Source organism: Danio rerio, chromosome 8 (genome assembly GCF_049306965.1).
Source record: "Danio rerio strain Tuebingen ecotype United States chromosome 8, GRCz12tu, whole genome shotgun sequence".
Classification (NCBI taxonomy): Eukaryota; Metazoa; Chordata; class Actinopteri; order Cypriniformes; family Danionidae; genus Danio; species Danio rerio.
The window spans coordinates 55,310,016-55,329,524 of NC_133183.1; the positions used below are offsets into that span (position 1 = coordinate 55,310,016).

General features: G+C 38.3%; 2 protein-coding genes across 5 annotated transcripts; one reads left to right on the top strand and one right to left on the bottom strand.

Moving 5' to 3' along the window:
* LOC141375875 (uncharacterized) lies at positions 1-1,774 on the bottom strand. Its single transcript, XM_073910882.1, has 3 exons — positions 1,660-1,774; positions 842-1,578; positions 1-747 (listed from the first exon to the last, which is right to left on the bottom strand). Exons 1-3 carry the CDS (start codon positions 1,772-1,774, stop codon positions 247-249), a joined length of 1,353 nt encoding a protein of 450 aa, XP_073766983.1. The 3' UTR covers positions 1-246.
* A 2,236-nt stretch (positions 1,775-4,010) lies between these two features.
* Positions 4,011-9,882, top strand: LOC141375554 (dual specificity phosphatase 29-like). 4 transcript variants are annotated; one of them, XM_073909967.1, is made up of 5 exons: positions 4,270-5,129; positions 5,851-6,184; positions 7,077-7,252; positions 7,917-9,222; positions 9,304-9,875. In XM_073909967.1, exons 2-4 carry the CDS (start codon positions 6,105-6,107, stop codon positions 8,123-8,125), a joined length of 465 nt encoding a protein of 154 aa, XP_073766068.1. In that variant the 5' UTR covers positions 4,270-5,129; positions 5,851-6,104; the 3' UTR covers positions 8,126-9,222; positions 9,304-9,875. The 4 variants fall into 4 exon arrangements, 1 of the variants encoding a protein (XP_073766068.1); XR_012383977.1 differs by having other exon boundaries at positions 4,011-5,129; positions 7,077-7,256; positions 7,917-9,882; XR_012383978.1 differs by lacking the exon at positions 9,304-9,875 and having other exon boundaries at positions 4,923-5,129; positions 7,077-7,700; positions 7,917-8,275.
* Positions 9,883-19,509: the final 9,627 nt, after the last annotated feature.

Here is a 19,509-nt window from a genome sequence, read left to right on the forward strand (position 1 = left end):
GCTGGTTAAAATCATTTAATAATTGTGAAAATTTTGAAACAAATGATCAGGTGTGTGTGTGTGTGTCTAACTATGTAACAACTTATTAAAGGGATACTAAAATACCATTACTATAGAAATACATTTGCTAACTGTGCACTAATAAATTTAGTGTGCTTGTGTGTGTTTACAACTATATACATTTAACTAAGTTACCAAGAAGTTTGCTTTCATGTGTGACAATGTGATATTAATTTTATTTATATTTTAGGTGGACAGACAACATTTTTGATAAAGCCAGTCCGTTTCTGGCACCTCCTCCACCTCTATGCACTCGAGGTGAAACCAAAAAAGGCACAGGTCACACTGCACCCACTCATCAATGGTGTCATCCCGTGAGCCAGGTGGCAGGTCAAAATATTCTTCGCTGGTGATGACGCGGGCTGGCAAGGGAATGCGACGTCTCACCTTTTCCTTCCGCTCCAGAGCTGGACTCATTAAGCCATTTGCCAGGCTTTCAGGAATTACACCTGCTGCCAACAGGTAATTTTTGGGAGCCACTCTGTGGCATGTGGGGCAAGGTGTTTCGATTACAGTGGTTTGAGAGTTTGACGGTGTGGCAGGTGCACAGGATTGTGTCGCGGGAGAGCAGGAAGGTGTAGCAGGAGCGCAGGACGGCATGGCGGGAGCACAGGATGGCGTGGCGGGAGGGGTGGAGCATGTGCTGGATTGTATGGGATCTTCTGTAGATGGGAGCACTCTTACCACCTAATATAATCAACAAAAGTAAAACTTATTAGCAAACTTGTATTGAAATGCAAATAGCTTGGAGGATAAGATATTTAATTAATGTCAAATTTACCTGGGTTGTGTCCACAGCCGCCCATGACAACGGAAAGATGCCTGCTTTTCTGAATCCAGCCTTAATATTTTGTGCTGTGACTGCCGTTGGATAAACATGTTTGAGCAAGGATGAAAACTGCTTTTTCCCAACAATAACATCGCCTCGCACCAGACTCATCCTGGACGCCATGGTGGAGCAGGCAGTCTTCAGAGGGTTAAAAACGGCAATGTCCAGGGGCTGTAGGATGTGTGTTGTGTGGGCAGGTAGACAGATAATTTCAATTTTATTTTCTCTGCAGAACATGATTACTGGTTTTGAGACGTGTGTCTCATGTTGGTCCATGATTAAAACTATTGGTCTCTCCTCAGGTGCGTATTTATCAAAATGGCAGAGCCATTTAAAGAACAGCTCCGAATCCATATACCCTTTTTCCTGGACTCCATAGAGGGCGTTGGGGGGGTCCATCCAGCCTATTGCTTGGGAGGCATCAGGGTATATGATGAATGGTGGAATGCTTTCCCCGGCATTCACACAGCAGTGGATGGTGATGTGCTCCCTGATGATCTGCTGCTGCTGGTATTTATGCTTCCTTCCCGTTTGGCACAGAACCTTCTCCCTGGAACGAGGCTTGTCCCCAAAACCAGTCTCATCGCAGTTAAAAATAAGATGAGGCTTCTCCTCCAATTTATGCTCTGTGTATAGAGCCTCAAATAATTTGAAAAAGCCTTCAATGGCCTTGGGTGTAGCACCATGGACTTAGCCTCTGTCAAGGGAATCAGCTGTCCATGAGGATAGTCCTAGATGGCGGCCCTTAAACCTAGACCACCACACATCACTTGGCCCCCTCTCCAAGTTGACAGTGGTGGTCTCTGTTCGGCAACTTTCTTTGATAATCCCAGTTGCCAAAATCTTTACCAGGGTTCTGGTCACCGGAAAGCCATGGTCCGCCATCCAGAAAATGAAAGAAACTAACGCCTGTTCCTCTGCAGGTGTCAGGGCCAAATTAGGGTGAGGGTTGTGGGAATATTTTGATTTTTTTATAATCTTGAAGGGTTGTGTGGGGTATGCCAAATTTTTTTGATGTTGCCCTGAGACTTGCTCCTGCCTTCACTTCCTCTACTGCCTCGTTTAGCTGCTCTTTTGTGTACTTTTTTTCCCCCTGACATCTTTCTTCACTGACTTTCCTTTGAACAATATGGTGTAAATCAGGGGTCACCAATCTCGGTCCTGGAGGGCCGGTGTCTCTGCAGGGTTTAGGTCCAACTTGCTTCAACACACCTGCCTGGATGTTTCAAGTAAACCTAGTAAGACCTTGATTAGCTTGTTTAGGTGTGTATGATTAGGGTTGGAGCTAAAATCTGCAGGACACTGGCCCTCCAGGAACAAGTTTGGTGACCATTGGTGTAAATAGTTAATTCCTAATCTCATATGAATGTTTTTATATTTGATTAATGTTTATTTTCACAAAGTTTGAGTTTTTGATTTAATTGTTTTTCATGAAAATTGTATAAAATGTGTGTAGACTTTACAATAAGGTTGTTAATGTGTTTACTAAAATGAACAAACAATGAACAATTTCATTGTCTTACATGTCATTGTCATTCTAAACCGGTTTGGTTTTCATTTTTTTAACAGAAAACATAACGTTAAGTATTTTGAAGACTATTAACTGTTGAATTTGGTTACAGGTTTACAACTTTTTTTAATAACGTAAAGAGAAATTCATAAACATCTTGCATCTTAAACATCTTAAAGTTTTTGTGTGATCTATCCATTTAACTCATGCTTATTAACATTATTAAAGCATTGATGGTGAATTATGATTGTCAAATGCAGTTAACATTAATGCTACTAATATTGTTCAACATTAGTTCATGTTAGTAAATAATATTACCTTATTAACTAGCATTTAAATAATGAAACCTTATTTTGAAGTCAAATTTTTGTATGAAATATTTTATTGTTGTTTGTCAACTTAACATTATTTTATTCACTTTTTATAAAGTTTTTAACTAAACTTATCAATTTAAGTTAAGCTTTTAATTTGTCAAAGCATTACAATTTTAAAACTTTGAATTGCTTTATTTAATGTTGATTGACCCTTTATGAATATAAACATCATCAATGCGCGCAGAAGGATGGGCAAGCAACATCTGCTGACGGTCCCCCGTGGAAAGAAGCGCCAAATGGTCATCACCCACAAGCGAAGTATAAATATTCAAATTTTTAAGCATTTATTCAACAAAAGGTAATTTGTTTAACAATCTGTGATATCATAATATTGATTTCATAAAGATAGTAATATTTTGAAATGCATAAATTAAGTCTAAATGAGCATTTTCGCGGTCCCATTCGTCTCCCCTCCTAAGCGGTGGTCGCACGTTTAGCTAGCTCACCGTCCATTTTGAAGCGCGGCCGGGAAACCTAGCAAACTTACTGGATTTTCTCAGGAACAAATGGTGGGAATGCCTTTGTCGTGGTCAGGGGTGAAAGAGGGGGAAATGAAAATAACACAAACATATATTTTATGTATAGCCTGGAAGACTTTATTGAGCAATTGGTGGTAAAGCGCAAACTGTACGGAACATGGTTAGTCTACGTTACGTCTTCTTTGAACAGTGCGACACACACACATTTCTCTGACTTAGAAAAAAAATCTGAACCCAAAAAAGAATGTAAAAACTGACTGTTAAAGATTGTTTTTGTTTTATGTTACCAAGAAGCTTCTACTTCCATTATTACTTGAAATTAAGCTTTAATTTGCAGATGTTATGTTTATTGAAAAGTTTGCATCAAATGTCTCTTTAGCTGATTGTAACAAAAACTAATGTTGTTTAAATTGTGTTAGGACCAAGCGGCAACCTACCGCTCTCCCTTTGGGAATCCAATAAGAAAGTTACTAAAACTGCAATTCATGGACTCACATTGGGGGGCTGGCTTCAGGGTGGAAATCCAGGTGAAATTGGCCATTTTTACAGCTGATAAAAACATGATTACAGCCTCGTACAAAAGATGGCTTTGGTGTATATAGCTATGATTACCCTTCATGACAACTGTATTTTTTTTTAATAACCCATCCATTTTGTTATAACAAGTATGCAAAATGAATGGCGTGGCCACTTGAGTGACAGCTAGGTTTCGCTGCCTCATCAACTCAGCTGATTCTGGCTAATTAACCACTGAGCTCTGCATATTCGTTGTATTTTTGTTTTGTTTAATGTTTCATTACACAGTCAATTGCCTTTTGGGATTATTTCCTACAATTACTAGATGATAAAGCATGCTGTGTGCACTTAATTGTGCTCACAAACCATTCAAGTTGCCTCCATTTTCCAGGTGAGTGAAGATATATTCTTATATACCTTTTCTAAAATGTATTTTTTTTATTTAAGATAATTTATCATTTATATTTTTCTTTAGAGCTGTAAAGCACCCCAGAATCTGACAGATTGATTAGCTGTAGGCTCTAGAACAGTCATCTGAAACGTTATGTTATGCCTGGATTTCATCAATAGCCTTGCATTTACTAACACATACTATATTTGTAGTGTTTGGAAGTAATTCGCATTTTCCTCCTTTTGAAAAACGTCATAAGAACCATGACTAGTGGCTCAATGTGTTACAACTGTGTTTTTAAAAGTCTAAACACTATGGATATAGTGTACAACCAAGCACATGTGGTCAGAACAGAGTCGCAGTAATTAAAGTATTTAGCGTTTACCCAAAGTAAAGTCTGTCTAATCCAGGTCCACTCCAAGCAAAATGCCAGCATGCGTCTGTAGCTCTGCTCACTCTCCGCTTCTTTGTACTTGTTTGGTATCCTGTTGTGGTTTGATAACGTATGAACAAAATGGCGACGGCTGACTGCGTCTACTTGTAGCTTCATTTGCAGTGTTCAGAAACCTATGGGTGATGTCACGGATGCTACATCCTTATCTTTTACAGTCTATGGTTGGGACCATAAAGGAAATAATAAGAAAAAAAATTTTTTTTTGCACTTTTTCAAGACAAAGCATTTTTAATTTGACTATTATCAAGAAATATTTACATTTGTTGCAACACAGACCTGAAGTTTCCTGTTTGCCAAATGTTTCATAATGTGTACATAAGAAAAAATATCAAAATGAAATATACAGTGTTGATGTGGGATGCATGACATTTCATAAGGTTCGGACCTTGTTGTGGAATAAATTTTAATAACTGGAACCATTCAAATTTTAATTGATTACCCCTAGTCTAGGACATTTATCTCCCAGTATGGCCTGGAGGGGAGAGTACATGTGAGAACCTCAAACAAAAATATAAGGTAATAGCATGATTCTTCAGTATTTTACTATTTCTAAACAAATTCTGATGTATCTGGCATTGTTGTGTGGTGAAGACTGCTTAGATCAGTGAATCAATTTCCTTAAGGGATAGCACTGGAATGTTTTCCTCAGGGGTGCTTATATGTTTGTTTATATATATTTGTGTGTGTGTGTATGTATGTATGTATGTATATATATATATATAGTGTATATATTTGTAAAACTTACAAGATTGCTTATAACTTTTCTAAATGGGTACCAAAAGGTAAATTAGGTCTATTTTAATACAAAAAGTGAGACATGATACAGTTTGGTTAACAGTTAGTCGTGCAGTGCCACAGAAATGTTATTGACAAGCACTGCTGTAAATCTGTTGAAAATTTTTATGCAGGACCTAAAGTGCCCTAAAACAGGAGTCAGCACTGAGAGGGTTGAGTGGCAGTGCTCTCTTTGGTGACTCCTGAACAGTAGGGGGAGCAACAGATTATTGTCTCAAAAAGGAGGCGGCGACGAGAGGGCAGTGATACTTTGGTGGAAGTACTATGTGAAAAGCAGGAAAGAGATGAAAGGCTGGACTGAGAGATGATGGAGAGGGAGAAGAGAGAGAGAGGCTAGAGAGCGGGAGGAGAGGAGAGAGAGGCCAAAGAGGAGAAGAAAGTACTATTATCATGTTCTAGTGTGTTCAATTGTTTTGTCTTTCTGTTTTTGATAATTCCTCAGATCAGCTGCTGGTGTACTGTGAAGAGGGTTTGGGCCGCCCCTGCTTTTTCGTGGTGGCATATCTGATGATATACCATGGAAAAACAATGATGGATGCCATTGACCATGCGAAAAAGTGGAAACACATCAGGATGACCGGGGACCTCCTGACACAGCTAGTCGTGATCGCTTGTCACCACAATCAGCAGCTACAGCCGAGTTTGACGACATAGTGTTCATCTGTCAACATAAACCACTCTCAGATTATTTCCCGAATGCACCATCGTTTCCTCAAACACTCCCTGTACTGGACTCCTGCCAGTGAAGTCTGGCCCAATGTGTTTATAGCTGACGAGTAAGTCTACAACACATACATGTAACAGCAAAGCAAACAGTCAAATAATGATGCCGGGTTTCATACTGACTTAATTACCACAGTCATGGAGTTTTTAAAAGATCTATTCCAGACATTAAAAGTCAGGGTAAATGTTTTTTAAGTCATGTTTTATCATGTTGTTGTGGATAAGGTATTTCTCCCTGCCATTTTATTCCGCTTGTCAACCAGCAATCAAATTCAGGCAGGTAAAATGCTGTCTGAGGCTGGTTTTTGTTTGCTCAGTGCTCAATCAGTTGGTGCGTCCCAATTCGTATACTTATACTACACCCTAAAAGTAAGCAAGCTTAAGAACACTACTTCCTCTCTCCTTGGAATCGAATATGGGTATTTTTAACTTGTGGTATTAAAAATTGTATCGGATATCCATATTTTTAAACTTGTGGTATCATAAATTGTACCGAATATCAATATTTTTAACTCGTGGTATTAATTTTTTTATCAGATATCCATATTTTTAACTTGTGGTATCAAAAATTGTATTGAATATCGATATTTTTCAAGTTACTGCATCAAAGTCTGAACTTCCAGTATTGTGACCCCACTACTTCAATTTGATTACAGATTTGAGGATAGATGGAGTAAAAAAAAAACAAAATGCTGAAAAAATTTAGTTTATGGATTTATTTATTTATTTTTTTACAATGAGGCCAAAATTTGCAAGAAAAAAAATCTGCATTATAAAAATAACAAGCTCCTCTAAACTTATTAAATTTAGCATTTGTAGATTTACAAAACTCCAGAGTGACTGCTCAACATAACAGCTGTGTTTTTCATTGTTAATTCAGCTTTTCAGTCAGTGAAAGTGAAGACTCGGGAAAAGTGATGATGTTGTTGTTGTGTTCTTGTGCAGGAAAGCAGCAAGGAACAAAGCCAAACTGGAGGAGATGTACATTACTCACATTATGACTGCTATGCTGTTGTGTTCAGTGGAAAAGAAATGGGAGGACCACTACCAGAAGAAAAACATCACTTACTACAATGTGCATTCAGGAGTCCATGGCTGCGTCCGAAACCGCCTACTACTCAGTAGGTAATGCATTTGAATTTAAACGTACTACTCGGCCGTTAGAAATGTACGTTCTATACAGTATGAACGTGAAAATTATGAATGGAATTCGGACGTACTACAACCGCCATTTTGTCATTGTCACGTGACCTACCTGCGTCAATTGCGTCACTTTACTCCCATTCATGAATTCACTCGCGGAGCATCATGGGATATTATGGGATTTGCAGTATGCATGCGATGTGCACTCCAAAATCTCGCCGGAAGTAGTAAGTCATCCGGGTACTTCTCGCATACTGATTTTCGAATTCTATAAATTCGGACCTACTACTCGGCTCGCATACTGATTTTAGCGTCCTATATAGTATGGAAGTATGCGGTTTCGGACGCAGCCCATGTCTGGTCAAATATGGCACACCTCTTTTCACCAGCAGCAGAATTCATACAGAAGGCCCTGAGTTACACAGAGTAAGAGTTGACACATATACTATATATGCAATATTTATCTACAGTTGAAGCAGAAATATTAGCCCCCCTGTATTTTCTTTCTACAATTTCTGTTAACAAAGATTTTTTTCAGCACATTTCTGAACATTAAAGCTCTAATAACTGAATAATTTTGACTTCAACTGTATTTTACTTGAATGAGCTTGTTTTGACTGTCTTTTTTCTGCATTTCCTCAGTTAAGGTGTTGGTGTACAGCAGCGCGGGCTTAAACCAGTCCATCGTGCTTCTTATGGCATATCTAATGATCCACCAGGACATGAAGATGGAAGACGCATTCGAATTTGTGTTAGAGAGCAGGATGCATGTGGATAAGCAGGGACTACTTGAACCAGCTAATGATGTTAAATCTGGACCTCGCAAAGCTTCGCAAATTAGAAAAGTGTAGACCCTGCTGCAAAGCCTGCTCTGAAGCTATCATGTGACTAAATCAAATGTAACATGCAGTATGTAAATATGGTGTTGATATGTCTGTTTGTCTTCTGTTCATGTGCACTCTTTATTGCATAATTACAAATAAAGAGTATACTTACTCATGAGTAAAATAGCTTACTCAGCATTTATTTAAAAGTCTCTTTCCGTTTAAATAAATGCTCTCAGTTTTGTAATAGGGCAATAAAACAACAACATAATCTCACTTAAGGTCTGGTTTGGAATTTAAAAGAACACTCTGGGTTAATTTAAACAATATCATCTGTTAAAACTATTCTGAAATGAAAATGAACAAAATATTTTTAATGAGCGTGTGTATCATGAGTACAAAAATCCTCCAAACTGTAGATTGTAGAGAGAGGCTCTGCTGAGGAAAGACAGGAGAGGCTGGGAGATGGCAACCGGAAAAAAACATTTTCTGGCTTCTCTTGAAAAATTTGTAAATAATAAAGAATAGATGTATTTAAATAGAGAAATCGATGGTTTAATTTGAAACATTCATTTTTTTTTTACATTTATTTATTTTAAAATGTATGCATTTAAAAAATATTAAAATCAAAAACATCTCACTTTCAAATTTTTTATATTGTTGAAAGTAATTTCAATAATTCATATGGTGTTTTTTTTCTTAGAGTTGTGGTCAAAGTTTAAACTATTTACAGTAACTAACTATCATGAAATAAACTTCTTTATAAACACATAATCGGTCTGTACATAGACAATTTTTTAATTTCAGTCACACAACCCAAGCGACGACGAAAACGCAGCTGGAAAAAAAGGAAAGAGCCGGCATCCTTGTCAGACTAAGAGACCGTGGATTTCAACCTTCTCTCCCCAACATTCTGCTGGCTAACGTTCAGTAACTGGACAACAAACTTTGCAAGCTACAGGCGTGCATTTCCTTCCAACGGGAAACAAGAAACTGTTACATTATCTGGCTTACAAAAACCTTGCTATCTGCGGAGGTACCAGACTCAGCATCTGAACTTTTAGGGTTCTCCGTGCATCGCGCAAACAGAATTAAATAACTCACAGGAAAAAGCAAATAAGGAGGTGTGTGTTACTTTATTAACAACTTATGGTGTGATGAGAGAAACATGCACTCAGTTTGATCATTTTGTTCTCCTGATCTAGAATACCTTATGCTGCGGTGTTAAGCATTCTGGCTATCAAGGGAGGAAACTGTATAGGAGCATAAGCCAGCAGGAAACTGCACACCCGGAGGCATCGTTTATTGTTACAGGGGACTTTGACAACACCAATATCAGGAAAATTGCTCCAAAATACTTTCAACATATCACCACAAACATGCCTGGTTATCGTATTTTGGACCATTGCTACTCTCCGTTCCGGGATGCCTACAAATCCCTCCTCCGCGCACCGTTTGGCAAATCAGATCACTCTTCTGTTCTGCTCTTGCCTGCTTACAGGCAGAAACTGAAACAGGAACCACCCACCCTCAGGACATTTCAAAGCTAGTCAAACTAATCGGATTCCATACTTTAAGACTGTTTTGATCACGTGAACTGGAAGGTGTTCCGGGCATATTCTGATGATGACATTGAAGTGTACTCGGACAAGGTTACGTGCTTCATCAGAAAATGTATAGAAGTTGTGGTCCCAACAAAAACTGTATCTAGCTCAACCAAAAACCATGGATCAATGGCAATGTTCGAACAGCCCTATCAATGCAAACTTCCGCCTATAAATTCGAAAGAAAGAATAAAGAAATGCTGAGGAACAAAAATAAGCAAACTACAACCTCAGAAAAACCATCAAAGCAGAAAAACGTCAATACAGAGGCAAGGTAGAGGGTAAATTTAACACCAGTAATGTAAGGAGCATGTAGCAGGGACTTAATTACATCATAGACTTTAAAAGTAACAAACCTGCCACCTGCAAATTGCTGTGTCTCTCCCGGACAAGCTCCACTCATTCTATGCCCACTTTGAAGCCCAGGACAGTGCGAAACACTGTGCGCTCCCGCGGCCGATACAGAATCCGCCAGCACACTCTTTGTTTTTGTAGCGGATGTAACTAGGTCTTTCCGTTGCGTGAACATCCAAAAAGCTACGAGCCCAGATAGCATCCCTGGACCCTGTGGGTTTCCCCCACAGTCCAAAGACATGCAGTACAGGTGAATTGGGTAAGCTAAATTGTCCGTAGTGTGAGTGTGTGTGAATGAGTGTGTGGATGTTTCCCAGAGATGGGTTGTGGCTGAAAGGGCATCCGCTGATTAAAAATTTGCTGGATAAGTTGGCGGTTCATTCCGTTGTGGCGACCCCGAATAATGGGACTAAGTGTGTTTAAATGTTTCCCAGAGATGGGTTGCAGCTGGAAGGGCATATCTGCAGCGTAAAACACGTGCTGGATACGTTGGAGGTTCATTCCGCTGTGGTTATCCCAAATTTATAAGGGACTAAGACGAAAAGAAAATGAAAGAATGAATAAATTACTTGTTTTCCTACAATCATTCATTCATTTTATTTTCGGCTTAGTCCCTTTTTATTAATCTGGGGTAGCCAGGGTGCACCTAGATCCCATATTGCACCTAGATCCCAGGAGACACAGGAACAAGATGGTCAAAGTAACACAGAAAGGCTTCCTCACATTGCAACAATGGAGGAGCAGAGCTTATCTAAAACAAGGAGTTGCTCTGTGCAGGATTCCATCCTGTCAGGAGGTAGTTCAGACTGAGGCTTCTCTTTTAGGCTGGGGGCAATCTGGGAGCACTGTATAATTAGAGGGCATTGAAACTCCCAGGAAAAAGGAGAGACTATAAACACCCTGGAACTACGGGCAGTGATGCTGGCATTGAAGCACTTTGCTCCAAATCAGTTGGACAGGCATGTTTTTTTTTTCAGGTCGGACAATACTTCAGTTATTTACCACATCAACCATCGAGGGGGCACAAAGTGCAGCCAGTCTCTTCGAGTGTCACAGAAGCTGTTGACCTGGGCCTTTCTTTGGTTGGCATACATCAGAGCAATGCACATACCAGGGGTGAACAATATGGTGGCAGATGTCACAAGCTTCCAGAGGGGGAGTGGAAACTCCCAAAAAGTGGACTTTTTGCGTCAGCAGCGTTAACCCAGTGCCCCCTCTGGTTTTCTCTGTCAGAAGAATCCAGCCCCCTAGGGCAGGATGCGCTAGCACACGACTGGCCACATCAGCCTCCCCTCTAATACCCCTGATATTGGCAACTGTATTATGATAGCACCATTAAAACTTATATTATGACCGTCTTTATTTACCTAATACTAATGCAAAATGCCAGGGGGACATATACTGTTAGCACAGCAACATCCTAGCCAATGCAGGCTGATATTTGAAAATCACTGTTTATTTTTTCTATTGTCCATTTTTGTAAATTGACCCTTATATCTATCTTGTTTATACTTCTATTATTAAAAAAAAAGAATGACATTTGTGTTATTTTACTTTTAGACCAGATTTGTTATGTTTTCAGGTACTTGGGCATGTTAAGTTTCAAATTAAGGACTTGAGAAAAGGCATCAAAGAAACAGGCATACGGCCACTTCTTTCTCAGAGAACCTACAGTCACAACAATGTTTTCCCAAGGGAGATGGGTTGGGACATTACGTCAGAGGTAAGTATACTTGTATTTGGAAAAGCATTCACTAATACATTACAGCAGGGGTGGTCTTCTTCCTGGAGGTCTGCCTTCCTGCAAAAGTTCAGCTCCAACACTGATCAACACAACCAAACCAAGTAGGACCTGAAGGAGCACTTGGTAATTAAAGACTGATGTGTTTGATCAAGGTTGCAGCTGAACTCTGCAGTAAAGTAGGGTTGTGGCTGAAAAAAACTGTATGCAAGCCGAGTGGTATGTCCAAATTCATAGTATTTGAAAAACAGTAGTTGAGAAGTACCTGTATGACCTGCTACCTCTGGCGAGTTTCTGAAGTGCGCATGCACTAGAGGCTGCAATATCCCATAATGCCACTTGAGAGAATTCCTGATTGAAGTACTGTGGTCAATTCAAATGTAGTACCTACCTGAGTAGTAGACGATTTTAATCGCAGCCTAGGTCTCTAGGAACAGGATCGAGCACCTCTGCACTACAGGGATAAATCAATTCATCACATATAATTAATAATATTATGATAGATTATGCAATTATCGTCATTTTAGTAAATCAATTTTCCACATTTTGAAATTTGTGTTACAATTTGCATTCAGGTTCTGACATGTAGGAAAACTTATGCCCTGGTGCTTAAATCTGACTATTTTTTTTTTTAAAAATGGAGAATTAGTCAAATCTTGAGTGATTTTTAAATGGTCATGCCCAAGCTTCACTCAGGTGGTATAAAAAATTAATATACAGAAAAAAATGACAGCTATTTAAAACACAGAAGCCTTAAAATAGATGTGCAGCTTCAAATAGTCATTATTAACCAAGATACAAGAGAAACAAATGTGTACAGGAGAAGCAAGTTTATGACCTCATTAGTATTCTCATTTCATCTAATCCTTCAGAAATAAAGTGTGGCCAAGATCTGAGGATGACGACAGCGACAATACTGTTGAGCAAATAACTTGTCACAAGCTTACTATTATCTAAGAATTTTTTTTTTTGTTTGTTTTTTTAATTCTATCGTTGCAAATGTGTGTTCTTAAAAATATAATAACTTTTCTGCCATTATAAACAATTATTCTAGCTGATGTGTTGTCTTTAATCTTACATTCGTGGCATCTCCAACCATGCTGAATCAATCGATGAAGTTCTGGGTCGGATGGGAGTTGCCAGATGAAAACCTAATGTTAAAATCGGTGACTGCTAAATACCTGTTGAACAGACTTGTTTTAACACAATGCGCATTCCCGGTCACTACCAGATGTACAGTGCATTCAAAGCAGATATGACAAGGTGTCTAAACTCTGAATAGTGGGTTTGGTCTAGTTTAAAAACATCCCATAAAAGTTGTGCAGGGTATTAAAAGAGCAGAATTTCCTTGTTTAAAGGATATTTGTTCTTAATCGTAATATGTTAAAAGTAGTACAGTAGTTACAAAAGGCAGAGGCTGGGGCGTTTGAACTCTTAACACTTTAAATTTAAACCTCATTTCTTTTTTTCCAAATTGTTGAAACATCTAAATTGTAATTTACATTTATTAAATTGGCCATAAACACTGTCATCTTTTGGTACAATTCAGGGGATTCAGGTTTTAATTTACTCCTTTTAGTAAGAAAGTTACTTTTAATGATAAGTTGTTGTAATACTTATATTTGTTGTTACAAACAATTACACACATTTTGTTTAAACAAAGTTAATTTGTGGTAAGCATACACACTACTTGTTTATAAGGGATATAAAAAGTGGAATGTGAAGCACAACAAATGTTGAAAGCTATTTTTTGTCCATACTTAAAAATAAAGTTCTCCAGTAATAATGTCAGTCTTGTTCTGAAAAATGAAAGCTTAACATGTACATCTTGTTTTTTTGGTACAAGACAAGAAAATGCATATGGCATTTGACACTAAAAATTCTGTAATTTGTTCACCCTTCACATTTTCAAAACCTTTTTGAGTTTCTTTATTCTGCTGAATACAGAAGAGATTAAGGGTGCTTTCACAACTGTGAATCGATTCAGTTGTTCCGAAACAGAGATTACAATTGTTACATTGTTGCTCTTTGCTCTTGGAGCGGTTCGCTTTCACACTGCAAAGTTTCTAAACGAATCAAAAGAGCTAAAACAAGTCACGTGCAAGTAAACTCTCCTTACATTGGTCATTGTCAGGGATTATTTTACAGCGTCCTGCTAAGCTTTCAGGAGAGGTGGTGGTTTGGTGGTGATTGACAGGGTGCGTGCGCGACGAGTCTGAGGAGAGACGCGGTGGGGAGTGGTGAGAAGGGTGCGCGACGATGCCTATTTGAGGACCGGGAGGGAGACGCACGATTACCGGGAGATCATCACTCGTTTGCAGGCATCCGGAGATTCGCGTAACTTCCCGCCCTACTCATAATTCTCTCTTCATATAGCCGTAAGCCTATTACATATGCATAAAACACTGTGATATAACCGCGCTTGGATCGGATCACTTTCTCACTGTAATCGAACCGCTCCAGGGTTTGTTTCAATCGAGCTGAAACCACCTCATTCAAGCGATCTCGGAGCGATTACTTTGGCGCGGAACAGAGCGCGATTGCCCTGTTCACATATGCCAAACGAACCGCGCTAACTGGGCAAACGAGATACGTTCCGAAACAAAAGTGTAGGTGTGAAAGCACCCTAAGAAAGCTGGAAAACTCCAACCACCCTCTTCCATAGAAACTCTTTTTTCTACTATAAATGTCAGTAGCTATGTTTCCTTTCAAAATTGCGAATAAACTTTATGCGCAAAACTGGATTATTGCATAAAAGATGTGCGAATAAAGCGGCGTTTTCCATCCAACAAGTCAAAGCAAACAAAATGTCACTTCCTGATTAACTTGCGCCAAATATCAACAGTAAAAATATAATTTGCTGAGGCAGGAGAAGCTGCATCAATGTGCCTCAGAAGACAATCCTGACACACAGTGAACCCGCGGTGGTCTTTGAAGGTGTGATACACGGAGCACACTATCCCACGTTCTGAAATGATTCCTCACAGCAAACATACAGAATTTTTTAGAGACAATTTTGCACGCGGCATGTCTCAATAATAAAACCAGGAACAAAAAAGTTTTGACATTTTCTCGAGGTCATTTGAATTGTCGCATGGATTGCGTCATCAAATTCAAAACTCCTATTGGTTCTTGGATTGACGCTCATCGCAGCTGTTGTCACACTGCAGGAAAATGTGTAAAATCTCCTGACACTGCCAGAACTTCATTGCAGGAAAAATCTGATTGCAACGGGCACTAAGCGTCTGTCAGTCAACATGTCAAACCAAAGATCAAAGATCAGCAATTTTAGCCTTGGATTTCAGGACTCTTTAAGGATTTCACAAATTTGTCTCAGATGACAAAATCGTGGCTGAAATTTCACAGTGTGAGCAGGGCTTTACTTCCTTAATTAATCAGAGGTCGCCACAACGGAATGAACCGCCATCTTATCCAGCATATGTTTTACGCAGCGGATGTCCTTCCAGCTGCAACCCATCTCTGGGAAACATCCACGCACTCATTCATACACACACTCGTACACTACAGACAATTTAGCCTACCCAATTCACCTGTACCACATGTCTTTGGACTGTGGAGGAAAACGGAGCACACGCAAATGCAGGGAGAACATGCTAATTCCACACAGAAACATCAACTGAGGCTAGCCGAGGTTCAAACAAGTGACCCAGCGACCTTCTTGCTGTGAGTCGACAGCACTACCTACTGTGCCACTGCAACAGAGAAAAATATAAATTAAAAATCCAACTGATTCGAAGCAAGTCAGAGATGAGTAAATGACTGAATTTTACTCTTTGGGTGAACTACACCTTTAAAAGTCAACTCATTTTTACTTTGGTAACCATCAGGCTGTGCTGAAGGTCACTTTACAAACACCATGCTAAGGCTTGCAGCATTATTGAGCGAGCCTTTGGCATGCTCAAAACACACTGGAAGGCCATCTTCTTGAGGGCTCTGCAGGTACGTCCACTATTTGCTCCAAAGGTGATAGCCACATGCTGCATCTTGCACAATATATTATGCCACCGATGACCTTCTGGAGGAAGAAAATCATGAGGATGGGGACAGGCACAGCGATGGAGTAAACATGGATGGACACCAAGAACAAATGGAACAACAGCAGGGCCAGAGTTGTAGCACAACTCTCTGCCCTGAAAAGCTGCCTGCTTTCCTGCAAGAGCATCATTATAATTAGTAATTGTAGGAATCAGTTAGTCAACAATTACATCAGGCATATATTTAGGTCAAGATAGTTTGTGTATGTGTTAATGTTAGTGTACATCTGTAAATAGTTACACAAAGTTTGGCATGTAGATGTTTGTAGGTAGTCTAAGTGTGTGTGTGGTTACTGTGGTATGTATTTAGCATATATTCAGGTGATTATACACTTTCACAAGTAACATTTATTAAATCATATCAATATGCTTTTCAAAAACAGCAAGATTACGTTCGGGTCTTTGTGTTGCAGCCCTCTCTTCTCTCTCTCTTTTTCCTTAGCAGCTGCCTGCAGCTCCCTGACTTCGTCCCTCCCTGCTTGCTCCCTTAGAAGCTCAGTGAGTTCTGAGGAGCTTCGACTATTTCTTGGTCTCGTCCTTATGCCTGGGGGTAGGGCAGAGGAAGAAGCCACAACAGCACTTGCAGTAGCAGATGCATTTGCTGCTTCTACCAGGGGCGTACTGATGGAATGCTTCCCCTGAAGCACAGCATCTATTTCTCCATACCACTGCCAGGTAGCTGCAGTGACTCATCCTGCCTCTATCCTTTTCCCAGTAGGCAGGTCCCACAACTCCTAACAATAATAATAGAAGGAAATATTCTCTCACTCTGCTGCACAATATAAATAAGATACACGACAAATATTTGTTCCTTATATTTTTCCTTGAGATTGTTCCTTTTTGCCTGTTTGTGGGTTACAGACACCCCAGAATCATTCACAAACACTCTGAATAAAAAGACATCTTAATCAGTAACATTTCATTGTGTCAACAACACAATGTTTGTGAACGTTGCGGTCATAAACGTTATCTCTTAAATAAAGCAGTATTACTTACTCTCAGACAGGAATTCCTCTTTCCAGTGAGAGGGTTTCGTTTGCTCCTCTCCACTGGATAAGGACCCTCATCTCTTCATTGGTCCCTTAGTAAAAATACATTGTTAAACAGCTGAGTGAATAATAATAATTGAGATATCATAATGTAGCAAGAATTATCTCTGAAGGTGAGCTAGCGTACTTTATTTATAATTATTTTGGCCACACGAGATAAACGGTATCTAGTTTAGCAATCCAATACATTTCCTAACTCGCACAAATTTTATCAAAATCAATATATATCATGTGACTTTATTTATATTTGAAGATGGACCTTATACAGCTACTTTAGAATATATATATATATATATATATATATATATATATATATATATATATATATATATATATATAAATAAAAGATTTTGTGATCCAAATCCAAGAGTATTATTCAAATATGGAAAAGCGCAGACAAATTCTTACACTGCTTGTTAGTTGAAGCAGAAGGTACTTCGTCTGCATGCAAAATAAAAAGCATAAAAAGAACCTAAAACTACCTGACAACAATCACTTACAACAATGACAGATTGTGTGGTTTAAGTCAAAAACTCAACCAATGAAGACCCTTTATTAAAGGACACAGCAGCTCCTCTAACTGGTTGCCCACAGCAGATAGACAGCCCTCTTTCTATTAGCTGCATGACAGAAAGAATATTCAAGAGTGTTAAATACAGAGCTCCAGTAATTAAATATTACCTTTTAGGACAATGTTTCTGTGTTTAATGACTTTGGACAGAGTTCTAGCTCCAGAAAGATTACAATTTCTATAAGCCTTATTAGTCAATACACATATTGTGGCCTTAAGAAATTAATGGCAAGAAAAATAAATGCATGGATGGTTACACAACATACTCAAAAGGATGTTAAAGAGAAGTTTAATTGTTCATTACAATGAATAAAATGGAGGGTGGCATGTGTAATTTAATGAACTAACAAACTTTCTTATTTATTTTTTTCTTTTCTTATCTATTTCTTATTCTATATTTCTTTCCTTCGTTGAAGCAGATGTGTAATCTCTGTGTTTAAAACCTCCAGCTCTGCCTCTCTAAAGTGCGTTGCCCTTTTTTTTCTCACCGTGACCTTCTATGGTGACTCGTGAATTCGGCGATCTACTGAAAATGCCTTCAGGTGTGGGCGGTGCATGCGCATTAACACGCGGTTATCTTCAGGAGGTTGATTTAACTAACTCTTATCACCTGTTTTGGAACCAACATACTCGCGGTAAGCAGGTTTTGGGTAAATCAACCGAGAGTTCAGGGTTTAGCAGATGGTAAGTTAACCCAGCTTTCTGGAATACCCCCCTGCTCTACTGTAACCTCTGACTTACGATAACTCCAGGATCTCCAATAGAAACACCACACTATCTTATCTCACAGGTCACATCTACATTTAATGACTTTTGTACATTTATAACAAATGCGTTTTCATCTTTTGCACCGTTAAATGCATTGCTAGTACGTCTTGCAATTATGTTTTAAAGGTAAAACACTGATAGCCTATATTTTGACTTACTCTATAACAAAAGTACAAGCATGACTTATCTTAAACCTATGGTTTTTGATCTCGTAGGCCATAGATTAAATACGGGCGCCAAACAAATCATTGTTTGTGCTTGCTGCGATGTAAATTTTCACATTTAAGGCGATTTCATCGATGATATGCAAAAGAAAAAATTTCTATATCCATTTACTTTGTTAAAGTTACAGCAGGTAAACTTAAAATACAATAAATATTGTATAGTTTGGCTTTTGTTTGGCACTGAGGTTGTTATGAAGTAATTTAACAAATAGCCTATTTATAAATAGGCTATTTTTAACAACTCCTGCAATGGTCACTTCTCTGGCCTTTTATATAAAGGTGTTTTATTTGTATTAACAAAAAACTTTAATGTGTATGCAACATTCACATAAAATTAAATTGTATAACATAATAGTTTATGACCACTAATCAAAGGAAAGTTTTATTATAATTTTAAAAATAATCCATTTGTGCAATGCTGAGTTAATTATTATCATTAGAATGTGACATTAATATATTTTCCCTGCATTTACAAAAAAAAAAAAAAACACTAAAATACTTTATTCAGCAAGACATTATTAGTTTGCTTTAACTTTATTATAATTAAAGTGCATTGTCAACATATTCTATATTTTGAGGATTTTTTTTCTTCCTTTTTTGTGCAAAACTTTGTTTTATGTTAGAAACTCTGCTTTCTGTGGCTAAATAGTGAGTGCATTCCTTGAATGCATTTTTAGTGCCATAATCTTATAATACTATCAACTGCAATTCAGTACAGGAAGATAATAATAATAAAACAACATATAGACCACTCAATACACTCAAATTATCAATCATTATTTAATTATTCTTCTCATTAAATACAATGCTTACTTCCAGAAATGGCATCTCCATCTAAAATCCAAAATGCTGAAGCCATCCGTGAGCGTTTTCAACTAATTGCTATAAGTATTAATTTATTGTTTTTATTAATTATATCTTTGTTTCTTAAACATATGTCTATTATAGAATTGCCATCTTTACATCTTTATCTGCTATTTTTGTAGTACAAATGTCAGCTAACCAATTCATCACTCTAGGTCAGGAAGTTATGACAATGATGTCA